Source organism: Enhydra lutris, unplaced genomic scaffold, assembly GCF_002288905.1.
Source record: "Enhydra lutris kenyoni isolate GAN:26980312 unplaced genomic scaffold, ASM228890v2 scaffoldscaffold10, whole genome shotgun sequence".
In the NCBI taxonomy this organism is placed as follows: Eukaryota; Metazoa; Chordata; class Mammalia; order Carnivora; family Mustelidae; genus Enhydra; species Enhydra lutris.
The window spans coordinates 33,498,850-33,513,622 of NW_019154094.1; the positions used below are offsets into that span (position 1 = coordinate 33,498,850).

At 36.1% G+C, this 14,773-nt stretch overlaps 1 protein-coding gene across 1 annotated transcript; it reads right to left on the reverse strand.

The window, feature by feature from the left end:
- Positions 1 to 28: 28 nt before the first annotated feature.
- On the reverse strand, positions 29 to 14,134 carry LOC111144300 (polyribonucleotide 5'-hydroxyl-kinase Clp1-like). The gene is made up of 2 exons (XM_022498547.1): positions 14,080 to 14,134; positions 29 to 1,447 (listed from the first exon to the last, which is right to left on the reverse strand). The coding sequence occupies exons 1-2, from the start codon at positions 14,132 to 14,134 to the stop codon at positions 333 to 335; spliced, it is 1,170 nt and encodes a 389-aa protein (XP_022354255.1). The 3' UTR covers positions 29 to 332.
- Positions 14,135 to 14,773: the final 639 nt, after the last annotated feature.

The window sequence follows — 14,773 nt, forward strand, 5'->3', positions numbered from 1 at the left end:
CTGGTTTAAAAAAAAAAAAAAATCCCTCCTAAAAATCAGTCTACCAAGTAGCACTGTGGAAGAAATGGGATTCTCCAGGACCTCAGAGAATTCAAAGTGGCACCTTAGGTGATCCAAAAAAAACCAATTATATTCTCATGGTTGTCCTTTTGGTTCAAGATTAGAAGAGCTGGGTTTCCACCACCTGTTTTAAGAGGTAGCAATATGCTTTCTACTAGTTCACTATTTACTCCTCTGCGTGGCCTCAACAGAGTCTCATACCTCAGCCTATCTGCCTTTGGTGATGGCCAGAAGATCTTTAATGTCCAGGCAGCAAGGCTTCCTGCCAATCTCTACTTAAGATCCATGAACCGGATATCCATGATGAGAAGGAAGTTCTTGGGCAGTGGTCGAGGGGCTGGAGAGAGAACAGTAAACACCTGATGTTCCATGGTCACCACGATGAAGCTAGCCACACTGGTCTCGGAAAGGTTCTCCACTGTACCCTCAGCAGTGCTAACACTTAGGAGGTGGTGCACCATATCTCGGCCAGGTGTGACAGGTACTAGCTTGAGCTGATTGTCCTCCTGAGACATGCCCAAAGGCAAACAGGAGTCTGGAATGGTGGGTGCCCCAACTTTGTAGATTTTCACATCTGAAAATTTGACATTGAAGGCATGGGGATAGAAACAGCCCCAGAATCCATAGAAATACTCACGGATACGCTCATCCCTACATTCCCGCTGGAAGTCTTTGGAGCGTTCAACCACACCCCCCAATTTAGGGAGCAGCACAGTGCGGACAAAGTGAGGGAGGTCCCGTTTTAGTTCATTGTACAGTCGTTCTTGATCCAGAACCACTACCACATCGACCTCAAAGGCTGAAGATGTGTGCACCAAGGCTTGGTACCCAGAGCCCTTGACCCAGCCACAGGTGTTAATGACACAGCCACTTACAGAGGCCCTTCGGTTCACTTCACACCTTTGATTGAACACGTCCGCTAACTGAGATGTAATCTTATTATAAAGCTTGATGTTGGTACCAGGAGTGGTGGAGCCAAAATGATACACCAGAGGGGCTTGGATAGAGAATCCCTCTTCAACATCTGCTGGCCGCTCAATGTAGAGGGCCCCCATGGTACCAGGGATGGAAACGGAGCCCTGGCCCACATCCAGCTCCACATAAGTGGGACGGCGGCCCAAACGCACTGCGTAGTTGAGCAGTAGATGATACACTGTGGACTTGCCCACATCAGTGGGGCCCACTATCATCACCCAGGGGCCTCGCTCTTCTTCCTTCTCCGCCTGCCTCCTCATCTGCTCCAAAGCTGTGTGAGTGTTGAGATAAAGCAACATAGGCGTGTCCTTGGAGACGTAAGCCACCTCGGTGTGGCCACTCAACTGTAAAGAACAGCCATGCCGAGTGAAAACAGCCACCTTGGCACCAGCATCAAAGGTGAATTTCTGGCCTGTTATAGAGGAGGAAGATGTAGGGAACTGATGGAACCATATCAGAGTGCCTTGTTATTTCCCTTCAGAGATAAATTATGCATACTTAATAACAGATATCTCTCTACGTATTGAGACAGAAACAGGGGTTATTATTTTTATCAAGTTTTTTTTTTTTTTTAATTAATTTCTGTACCCAGTGTGTGGTTCACACTCATAACCCCAAGATCAAGAGTCACATGTGCAGGGGTACCTGGATGGCTCAGTCATTAAGCATCTGCCTTCGGCTCAGGTCATGATCTAGGGTCCTGGGATCGAGCCCTATATCGGGCTCCCTGTTCAGCAGGATGCCTGTTCTCCCTCTCCCACTGCTCCTGCTTGTGTTCCCTCTCTCGCTGTCTCTGTCAAATAATTAAATAAATAAATATATAAATAAAATCTTTTAAGAAAAAGAGCCACATGTGCCACTGACTGAGTCAGCCAGGGACCCCAGGAATTATTTCTTAAAATATCAATATAGGTTGTGAAGTTCTCTGTTACACTGGCTAACCTAGAATGAAAAATAAAAATAAAGTTAACCTAGAAGTTGTGTTAGTGATAAAATTTTTCTGCTATATCAATGCTGGAAGTCAGATACTAACCAGAGTTGTGAGATGCTACGGAAGTTGAAATTTTATTAAGGTTCTTTTAAAACAAATACAGTAGTAGTAGTAAACCACAATGTATTGAACTGTCTACTATTTTTTTTTTTCAGTGACCATTTTAAAAGTAATTATTTTTCTATTGTGCTTTTTTGTTTTATAATTGACTTTCAGTGTAGCCTTCTGAAGATAGTATCTCAAGTCCTGTTTTATATATTTATATGAATATATATTTATATATCCCAAGGGAGATGATTAAAAGATTCAACTCAGCTTGCTTTGCAATGTAAGCAACTGATAGATGTGTCAGTAGGATGTATCCTTTAAGTTTGTTTTCTCATACTCTTGATATCTTACTTGGAGACATTTAACTTTATCTCTTGGTCTCACAAGTCGTGACTACCATGACTGATAGGTGGGTTGAATTGGGGATGGTAGTATATAGATGAAAACAGGATTTCCTTGGTTGGAAGCCAGTTGCCCAAATACTCAAGACTGTTAGCCTTAGAAATTTTTGTTTGTTTATCCTAGAAATTTGAGCCTGTCAGATAAAGGAAATTTTTTTTTTTATTACCATACAATGTATTATTTGTTTCAGGGGTACAGGTCTGTGATTCATCAGTCTTACACAATTCACAGCACTCACTATAGCACATACCCTCCCGGATGCCCATCACCCAGCCGCCCCATCCCTTCCACCTCTCTCCCCTCTAGCACCCTCAGTGAGTTTCCTGAGATTAAGTCTCTTATGGTTTGTCTCCCTCCCTGGTTTCATCTTGTTTCATTTTTCCCTCCCTTCCCCTATGATCCTGTCTTTTTTCTCGAATTCTAGATGAACATCTAGGCTATTTCCATAATTTGGCTATTGTGGACATGGTTGCTATAAACATTGGAGTGCAGGTATCCCTTCAGATCACTACATTTGTATCTTTTGGGTAAATACCCAGTAGTGCAATTGCTGGGTCGTACGGTAGCTCTATTTTCAACTTTTTGAGGAACCTCTAGACAGTTTTCCAGAGTGGCTGCACTAGCTTGCATTCCCACCAACAGTGTAGGAGGGTTCCCCTTTCTCTGCATCCTCACCAACATTTGGGTGTTGAGTTTGATAAGTTCTTTATAGATTTTGGATACTAGCCCTTTATCTGATCTGTCATTTGCAAATATCTTCTCCCATTCTGTGGGTTGTCTTTGGTTTTGTTGACTCTTTCAGATAAAGGAAATTTTTGACACATTTGTGTGAAGGTCAGGTTCCCACTTTACAGTTTTCTTAATAATAACATATATTGAATAATAAACACAAACCTGAGCTTACACTATAACAGTACTGATTTTATTTTCTTTAAAGATTTTATTTATTTATTAGAAAAATCATGAGTAGGGCATGAGGAGAGGGACAAGGGGAGAGGGAGAATCAGATTTCCCACTGAACAGGGACCCTCATGTTGGGCTCCATCCTAGGACCATGAGATCATGTCCTGAGTTGAAGGTAGACACTTAACCTGATTTAAATTGTGGCTTTACCTTCTGTTATCCAGGTTAATCTCCCCCATGTAAAATAGGGATAATAATAATATATAATATATAATAATAACTTCCTTGGTGTACATTTTTTTCATTCTAGCTATCAAAGATATATGAGCTTTTTCTCCTTTCTTTCATTTAGTGGACGTTGGGATTGTTTTCGTTCTACTATAAACATAGAAATAGGTATCCCCTGGAAACTTGTGTGAGAGTGGAAAAAATCATTTTGAATGTCAGGCAGATAGATATCCTTTCCATTTCTTCTCCAATCTGCAGAGGCCCATGCCATATTTTAAAAATCAAGGAGTCATCCTGGAAATTATTTATTCTCCAAGTCTGTATTTGTTTCAGGATCTGTGTTTGTTTAATTTTCTCCTCACAAAACTTACAGCAATACTATTTTATTTTAATTAAAAACAATAATTTTTTTCAGTTTGCCTACTTCTCTCTCTCTTCAGTAGATGCTACTAATCAATGATTGTATCACCTTATTTCTCATCTATTAAAGCTCTCCCAATGATAATCTTAGAACATTAGAAGGTCAATTATATGGGCCTTGGAAAATAAAGCTAAAAAAATATCTAGAGGGAGAAAGAGAAAATGGGGGGGAGAGAGGGTATCCAGACCTGAGAAGAAAGAAATCTATCCTTTAAGTTTACTGTCAAGTGTCCTAGTGAAAATGTTAAATATTAGCAGTATCAGCCCATGTCCCTGTGGTATGGCTTATTAACTCCTTTGATTAGAACACAATATCAGGAATTCAGGAATGGGGATTATCTCTTATTAGAGTGTTGTTAATTCATTTTGAAAATATGTCATAGGGAATGGGGTGAGAGGTCAGTGGGTTTGGACAATATAGATGAATTAGTGCAAATCCAAACCCTTATTTTGAAAAACTCAAAAGTGCATGTATTTAAGTGTTCCATGGAGGGATTAGCCTTTTCTCCTTAAGGGAACTAAGATGAGAATTCGAGAGTTACCTAAAAGTTTTGCTTCTGCATCATTTATGTTGCTTGTTAATTGGAGTCACTAAATGTTTAGTGTTGTGAAGTGGTTAATTATGAATATATCTGCTGATTACATTCATATCAACTGAACTGTGTGTAGTTGTAATACTGGAGTATTTTCTTTACATGGAATTTGGATAAACTAGTGTTTAAATCATATTTCATGAATTATGTGGACAAAGCCCAATATTACATGGAGAGAATGTCATTTATATGCTACTTTGTCTTAGATATTAAGCAGTGCTATTGACTAAAACGTAGCCACATGAAACTTTGCCACAATAATGTCCTAAACATTCCTTTCACTATTTATTCCCTTCCCTCAGGGATCACTACTTCTTTTGAACTATTTTAGCAATTAATTGTTAGTTATAGGCAATGAATCACACATATATTTTATGTTAATTCTTCTGATCAGAAAAAGTAAAATTTGGTTTGAAAGATTTGGAATATCAGGGGAGTGTAAAATCAGCAATATTTCTAACAGCTAAAATTGTAAAAATTCTGTTAATATCTACATACAAACTGTACTTATATTTTCAACTTATAAGAGCAAATAAGTTGAGTTCATAACATATGTTTGTATAACCTTTTTGACATCTGAATTTTTGCTTCGAATTTCTCTTTATCTTTTAAATTTTTTAAAATAATGGGCCAATTAAATAAGTATTTAAAAATAGGACTCCTCTATTTCTTTGTGATCTCCATATATTGTTACATGGCAAATAAAAGTTCTCAATAAATACCGTTGTGTGAAGCAAATTCAGTTGCCTTGTAAAGTCATTTGTTCTCTTAAAGTCTTTTTGGTCCTTAATTATGGTGATAGAAAATAGATTAATACAGTTGCCTTTAAAGAATCCATGTGCCTCAGTTACCCCCAGGTAGAAATCTACCAGTTAAAAAAATATTATTATAAAAATATATAGTAATAGAAAGGGAAAAGTTTTGGTGGTTTGGTAAAAACAAATCAAAAATGCAAGAGAGGAAGAAGGAGGTATGTGTTTTAAAATTCACTGGTTCACCACAGGAATTTTAAGGCCTATGGAGGTCCATGAAATCATGGTACCCCAGGTCACTTGAGAATACAATATACATCATTTAATTGTTTTTCTTTATCTGTTAGGGAAATGCTGTATAAAAACTATTGACAGATATCAGCCAAGGTTAATAATAAGCAGAATGCTGTTGGGTTGTTTTTTTATTTGTTTGTTTTGTTTTGTTTTAATATGGAGAGAATAGAGTGACTTAGTTAAAGCATGTATAAGCTGTTGTTTGGTTCAAAAAAACTTTATTTGGAATTAAAAGCTCCCATTCAACAGCTTATAGAAAAACACAGAAAGGAATGCAGACTCATTTTGCCATAAAATATTTTTATTTCTTGTTTTACTTTTTTTTTTTCTGGACTCTCCTTCTGTCAGTGTTCACGGTTGGATGTTACTGTATACCTTATAAGGACTTTGTGTTGTATATTCCCATGTAGAATACGTATGTGTATAATTATTCATCTTGCCCTGAGTCTCCATTGTTGGCAGAATTCTCATTCAAGCTAGAATTATATAGTTTTGCTTTTCTCCTCCTGGTTTGTCCTTTTCTCACTTGAGCATTATTGATTATTCTCCATTGTAGGTGGGATGCACCTACATGGCTCATTTGTGCTTTTACTTCCTTCTTGTTTGGAGACTCAGCAAGTTCTGCACAATGCTATTTATTGAATTTATCTGTCAATTTCTCCTTCCTTGCATGGCTGACTAATTCAGTGGAATCAGCACAATAATAGAATGCACAGGATAATGACAAATTTTTTTTAAACAGAAAATTATAAATCAAAAAGAGACTAGGTTTGAAGACCAGTCACTTGAGATGGTTGCAACTTTTAAAGTGTGTACAGGATTTTCTAGATGCATATAGCAAGCAACACACTATGATTGTATGATGGCTGCCTCCCAACTTTTCATTAAATGTCTAAGAGGATACATGGAAGGACATAAATTGAAAACAGGATTATAAAATAGAAATGGAAAGAGCCTATATCTAAAGCACAACTTACCCTTTAAATATAAACAAACAAAAAAGATAGCCTTTAAAGAATATAAAGTTTATAAAGAAATAAAAATCAAAATGGTCCCTCTTTGTCATACCATTAAATAGTAAAAGTCAGTAGAGAACCTTTCGTTAATGGCTTAATCTTGAAATTGGCTGGGAAATGCGTTTGTACTCTACACATCCTGGTGAACACTGGCATAGTAGCCGACCACTGATAAAGTAGGAAAGCAAACTGACCAGTAATAAATGTCTTGTTATACATTAAAAAAAAATTACTAGAAAAATAAGCAACCCTTTCTGAACAAGATAGTAACTAATAACAGAGCTAAAATTCCACTGGCTTCTGTCTGCACCAATGTCAGCTCCAGTCTGTCTATATCAACACAGAAATGACATATCTTAGGAGGCAACATGTTTGAGATAAATGGTGTAGAGAGGGGCATGCATGCTTTGTTGTATAAAGAGAAGTGCTGTGCATATGTATACACATGGGAGTTTCTATACCTTCAAAGAAGAACTTTATGCAGCATAAAAGAAAGGATGTTAAACAGGATGGTTTTGAATTCCAAGATCATTTAACTCAAAATAAATTTCCTACCTTCTTTGTGCTTTAATTTCCTAATGTGTGAAGTGGGGGTAAAGTACTTCATAATAATATTATGAGAATTACACGAGTGAGGACTAAGGTCTGGTAAACATTGGATAGATGGTTGACACTGCTATTGTTTGTCCTTAGTTTAGGCTTGCAAGGAAATGAATCCCTGCTTGTGGTGAAGATTAAGCTAATAAACGATGCCCATCAAGTTAAGTAGATCTTTCCCTGTTCAAATATAAACAAATATAAACAATCAGAACAACTAACTGAAACTAATGAAAAACATCTGAAAGAAATTATTGATTCAGGCAAGAGTCAAGAATTTTTAATAAATTCTTGATTTATAAATAAAATTTTTTTAAATTTAAATTTTATTTTTTAAAATTTATTTATTTTAAATTTAATTTTTTCTTGATTTATAAATAAAAAATAGAATTTTTAATAAATTGGTTTATGGTGAGCTAATTTCATAATGCTAAGGTACAACTACACACATAACTTTGTAATCAAAGGAAAAAACTAAAATTGTGCAGTGAAGGAATCTGACTGTTTACATGGCAATCCAATAGTAAGTCAGGTATTATAGATCTCTTATGTGATGCAAGATGTAATAGATGAACTCTGTGATGTACTCAAGGCAAAAAAGTTTTAGTAACATCAGATCATCAGGAGATAAAGGAAATAGGAGAACATCATCAGGAGATACCAGGAATAGAAGAAAATCATCACAGAGACAACCAGTCAAATGACAAATGTGGTAGAGTCTGCACGATAGAAGTTTGATCCCTTCCAGTTTGTGTCTGAAAGAGGGACAGCACTGTGTTAAAAGGGACCAAAGAACATAACGAGATGTGATGCTTGGTCCTGAATTGGATACTTACTTTGTCAAACCATATGAAAAGGGCATTTTATCAATAGTGCCTGTTTTTGTAAACCATGGTATGCATTGTAAGAAAATAAGCAGGACTTTTGTTAACATATCTCTAGACAACAATTGTGATAGATACTTTCTATGACCTTTCCTTTCATCATGTTTTCTTGATAACCAGGTAAAAAGTAGACTAACCAGTAGGCATTTATAAGCATAGTTATGAATCTAGTGCTCTTGACTAAAAGAATATTTCAAGAATTATTTATTATGATTCTCTGAAAGGCAATTATTATATATTATTATATATAATATGTATTATGCACATTACATATAATACATATTATTATAAAAGCAAGAGAAAGAAAGTGAGTCATAGTCTCCTTCCTCCCTTTTTGTCTCTAACCTTTGCATCCACATTGTAAAATATTAATTTGCCATCCTGGACACAATTGGAGGACAGTGTTCCTTACCCCAAGTCCCATGGCTAGTGACATTTAAAATTTAAATGCAGGTAGTCTAATTACAGAAATCATGCTGTTAGTTAGACTCAGTGTCTTCAACTCTTGACCTCCTAGGAATACGTGGCCACAACCCTAGAGAATAGGGTGAAACACCAAAATAAAAAATGAGAATAAAACTTTACTGTTTTTCATGGAAAACCTCAACCTCTTTTAGCTACTTTCTTTGTCAGCTTATGAGAACTTCTGTATGAAGTTTGATACTTAGAGTCCCAGCTCCCACAAAATTGTTCTAAAAGCCTCAACACTAGTTAAGTTACAGACAGAAGTAGAAAATAGGAGAATGACATACATGGTTTTTGTTCAGATCACCTGGGGAAGGCACGTCATACTGGCATCAACCTCCAGCAGTGTCTGAGAGTGACAGAAGCAGCCTTTCAGTGGTGGCACCTACTTGCTCTGTTAGTGAAACGTTGAGATTTGGATGGCATTTTCCACACTCTTGACAGTTCGTGACATACTGATGGTATGAAACAGGAAGACTGCCTACTGAGAGTTTGCTGTGACCTAACAAGCAAAGTTAGAGAAGTCATTCCTGGTCACATAAGAGATTTCATAGCTTTATTTTTAAAACTTGTGTAATAATTACTAGTTTTTGTGATTATTGGGTATAGCTCTATCATATTTGAATGGCCTTTAGTCCAGCAACATGTAAAGCCAGTGTTGAGCTCAAGATCTGAAGTCAGGTAGCAGCATGATCTTAACCAATGAAGCAGGGATGGTGATCGTACATACCACATACTGCAGTTGTGAGGATAAATAAAATATGCCCAGCTTTGTGACATCCAATATATACTTACCACAGTACAGTACTTGTCATTTCCTATGACCCATTTGTTTCAAGCCTACAGCATCTTCAAGAATGAAGGGTGTGGTGCATAAACAATTAATTATGGATCACTGAAAAAAATTAAATTTAAAAAAAGGAATGAAATAGTATAATGCACTGAGAGTGTCTGTAATCTCTTCTCTTCCTTCTTACTGTAAATTGTGGTCTTCTGTCTCTTCTGGCCACTTGGCTAGCTCTCTCTAAAGGAGTACAGAAATCTTTGAGATGCTGAAGTTCTCTGTCCTACCTGATAATACCATTATCTATCAACTGATAGATTTTTATTTTTTCCTAATTCTTTTTTTACAGTCTCTTAAATATTTTTTTTCCTTATTCTTGATGAGCTTAAATAGTTGTATTTCACATATTTACTTTGAGAAAGGTTTGGTTCACAGCCTTCAGTATTGTTAGCTGTTTTGCATTTTTCTCTTATCTTTTCTGTATGTTTTAGTGTTAACTGTGAGTTGTTTCATTTATTAAGCCACATTCTCTGTTTGTCTAGCATCATTTTGCTCTACAGAGATAACGATTAGTTACCTTTGAGCATTATACTAGTTTGGTATTCTTGACTAACGTTTTTTGGCTAAAAACTCTGACTCAAAAACAATGATTTGCGTGTGTGTGGGTTTTTTTTTTTTTTTTGCATGTGTTTTTAATTTAATAATCCATCAGCTTCACACTTCCCACATATCCCCTGATAGGCATTGTTTTTTTTTCCTTTTTTTTTTTTTTTAAGTTTTTTTTTTTTTGACAGGATTCCCAAGTGGGGGGGGGGGGGGGGTGGAGCAGGCTCTACCTGCTGAGCAGAGAGCCTGATGTGGGGCTCGATCCCAGGACCCTGGGACCATGACCTGAGCTGAAGGCAGAGGCTTTAACCCACTGAGCCACCCAGGTGCCCCAAAGATTTTAATTATTTGACAGAGAGAGATCACAAGTTGCCAGAGAAACAGGCAGAGAGAGTAGGGGAAGTAGGCTTCCTGTTGAGCAGAGAGCCCCATGCAGGGCTCGATCCCAGGACCCTGAGATCATAAACTGAGCCAAAGGCAGAGGCTTAGCCCATTGAGCCATCCAGGCACCCCCTTTTTCCTTTATTTTTACATAAACTCGTTCCCCATTTTTACAGTTAACCTTTGAAATTTTTTTATTTTTCCATGCTTTACAATATATTAATATGTTGAAGTTAATTATAATTTACATTTTATTGTCTAACATATCATGTATATAAATTTTTATTTTGCAATTTATTTTCTTGTGGATACTTCTTTTATAAACGTTTTCGGGTGATGGTCCAGAATTTTATGAGGTCAGTTAAATGCAGCAGCCATTAATGATTTGCTGAAAATGTATTAGTTGATTAGCTTTGTTTATTGCTGATTGGTTGTAGTTCCATTTGTGTTTAAGGTATTTTCCTTAAAATAAGGATAGATAACATGACTCCTTAAACACATGGTATGTATTTTTTCATGTCCTCTAGCATTGAGAGCAAGTATACAATATCATGATCACTGTTAGCCAGTGTGTGCTGTAACATGTTTTCCTGAGTTGTATTCTATAGTATGTGTTGTTTCTCTAGTATATGACCTCTTTCTGGTATATGACCTTTTTTTTTTCCTCTTCTGTTTTTTGAATAGTTTAGCCAAACACGTGTATATGACATGATGAAACAAAGCAAGACTATCACAGTGGCTATTAAAATGCAGGTTTTAGAGTTTCTTGAATTTCTTTAAAGAAACTATGTCCGGGATGCCTGCGTGGCTCAGTTGTTTAAGTGTCCAACTCTTGATTTTGTTCGGGTCATGACTCAGGGTTGTGAGGTCCAGCCCCATGTCAGGCTCTGCATTTAGCATGAATCTGCTTGAGAGTCTCTCCCTCTGCCCCTCCCCCTGCTCTTTCAAACAAATGAGTAAATAAAAATCTGTTTTAAAAAGATGCTAAGTCCAAGAGAATTGGAAACATATTTTTACAGAAATATTTGTACACAAATGTTCATAACAGCATTATTTATGATAGCCAAAAAGTTGAAACAACCTAAATGTTCACCAACAAATGGATAAACAAAATGTAATATATCTATGAATAGAATATTCAGCCAAAGAAATAAACAAAATAGTCATATGTATCACCTATGGATGAATCTTGAAAATATGCTAAGTGAAATAAGTCAGAAATGAAGGCCACATATTCTATGCCTTCATTTATATGTAATGTCCAGAATAGGGAAATGTACAGAAACAGAGTTGATTAGTGGTTTCCAGGGGCTGTGGGAGGGTGACTGCTTAATGGATATCAGTTTATTTTGGAAATGATAAAAATGTTCTGAAATTATATAGTGGAGATGGTTGCACAAGCTTGTGAGTATATAAAAACATTTAATTGTACATTTCAAAATGCTTTAGTGGTAAATTTTATGTAATGTGAATTTATCTCCATAAAAATGAAAAAATATATTAAATAGAGGATATTTAAAAAGCCAGTAGAATTAGTAGAAATGCATTGACATTAAGAAGTGCATAAGTTGGGGCGCCTGGGTGGCTCGGTGGGTTAACCTTCTGCCTTTGGCTCAGGTCATGATCTCAGGGTCTTGGGATCAAGCCCCACATCGGGCTCTCTGCTCAGCAGGGATCCTGCTTCCCCTGTTTCTCTGCCTGCCTCTCTCCCAACTTGTGATCTCTTTCTCTCTGTCAAATAAATAAATAAGATCTTAATTTAAGAAAAAGTGCAAAAGTCGAGATTTTAGGAGAAGTGATAAACATGGATGAGTAGTTACAAAATGATAATACTAAATGTAGTATGTTTTTAGATAAGAAACACTTATTATAGACCTTTACAATACTGAGGGTCCCAATTTCCACAAATGGACTGTCTTCCCCTGTAAAAGGAAGGCAGGTAAATAGTCATTGATGGGATGGGTGGCTGGAGTAGTGAATTCACAAATCTCACTGAAAGAGACTCATGGTGTAGCAGGTACTCTGTTACGAAGAATAGACAGAAGAGAGAGAATTGATACTGCATACCTGAAATGGATGTAAAGAAGGGTTTCATTGGAGAGGTTCTATTTCAACTTGTTTGGGAAGAATGTATAGGACTTATCCATGGTGTGGGATGAGAAGAAAACATGAGAAGTAAGAGGTTTCATCCCAACTTAACTCCTTTTTCTATCCAGAATGGCTTGTCAGTTGTGCATTGGGCCCAATCATTCATTCCTTATATATAATTGAAATAGCTTACAATCATTATTTTTTGGTTTAGTTCTGTAAAGTTCAGTTTTCCTGCAACTTTGGCGTTTCTGCTCAGGGAGGGCCATTAGAACTTTTTTTCTTTTCTTTTTTTTAATCTACAAAAGCTAAGAAAGCATATTTCCCTTTCCCTTTATGAATTTTTCATATGCTCATTTGATGCTTGTGTGCTCTCTGCCCCTTTGCCTGGCCTGAAATCTGCTTCTTACTTATCTAGTTCATCTCTTGCTATTTGCCAATGCAAATGCAAGACTAAAAACAGACTGAAATAGTAAGGGCATGTTGGCAATGTGAGAAAGGAAAGGAAAAAAAGGTAAATAGAATAAGTACTCAAAGAAGGAAATGGGTCAGGGGTGATGGATTGCTATATGAGATTGAGGCAGCAGGAAAGAAAGAAAATGTGGAAAGAGTTTGGGAAGAAATTAGAATGATGCCTATAGGCTCGAAGTAGTGAAGGAAACCATCTCAGGAAATATGTAAAAGTTAAGAGGTTATAAACATTTTTTTTTATTGTGTTGTGAGAATGCTGAACCAGTTGTCCTTTGCAAATATATTTTGATTTAGGGCAGTCTGTAATGTACATATGAAGACTTAGCTTGCTTTTGTGTTGGGGATAGCTGTATACTTTTTGGATATCTTAAAATAATTTTCCCATTAATCCTTATAACCTGTCTGGAAGGTGGGGTTGGTTTTTTTTTTAAATACCTTTACCATATTTTCATGAATGTTATTTGTACCAAACTTCTTATAATTGCTTAAAATGAACTAAGTTATTATGAAAGGTGTAGATGCAAAGAATTTACAATGGAATATCAAGGTAGGGGTCTTTTTTGTAATCATACTACTGAAGGATAGCTGAGTATGCTACTGCAAAATATGCCACTTTTGCATAAAGATTATTTTCAGCTAAAGATAAAAAGAAGGATTTATAACAAAAACTCCTCTCCTATTTGCCTAAAAGTAGGACATAAAGTTTCGAAGGTGTCTTCTGTCCCCCCTCTATTAGAACAGACAAAATTTAATTCCCTGAGAAATCATTAGAACTTAGCAACCTGGAGATGGCTCTGGAGGAATAGACATTAAAAATTTTACTGACTATTCCTTATCTACTGTTGGCTTGCCTACCTAGTATTTTTCTTTGTCCTGTCTTTTCTCCACATTTATCATTCTTTTTGTTGAAGATGCTATATATGCTGAAGTTCTAAGCCACCTCTTTAAGTTACTCAGTTTTCCCTGAGTAACCACCATGAGATACTCTTGTTAGTAAACTGTTTGATTTTCTCTTGTTGATCTGTTATTTATTACAGGGGGTCTCAGCTAGGAATTTAGGAGAAAATAATTTTCTCTCTCATACAGTACTGTAATTTTCTGTTGCATAATAATTTACTTACATAGTTTTCGAAATTGAATTCCTGTAATAGAGGTACTAAAGTGAGCCAGCATCATCTCTGAGGGTGTTCATTTTTAACAATAATAAAACTATTTCTGATTATATGGAAGAGTTATATAAAATACAAAATAATAGAAAAATGGATATTATAAGAAATTACTAATATTAAAGTGGTTCAGATTATACCACAGATATGTCTTCAAAAAAATATGTGAATTTTTCATTAGTTATTATGTTATAGGTAAGAGAAAAGTTTTTATTTTCTTATGTATATGGTTTTTGCCAGTTTATTTTCTTGTGGCACAGGCAGAATAAGGAATTAGAAAGTAGTGGTAACTTAGCTAACAAGTAGCTTATGAAGTTTGTAGTTGTTATGGTAAGACCTAGATAAGCTATAGCAAGATGAGTAAAAAAATACATACTTCAAAGTTCATAATTAAGGAATTACTAATCTGTAAATTTGATGAATGGGCTGGGTAGCCAAAATGGTTTATCTGGTTCAGTTACCATTGATAAGTCTGTATAATGGCTTTGCAATTGATTATTCTGTCACACCAGAATTTCTTTTTTTTTTTTTTTTAAAGATTTTATTTATTTATTTGACAGACAGAGATCACAAGTAGGCAGAGAGGCAGGCAGAGAGAGAGAGAAGGGGAAGCAGGCTCCCTGCTGCCCAGAGAGCCCGAAGCGGGGCT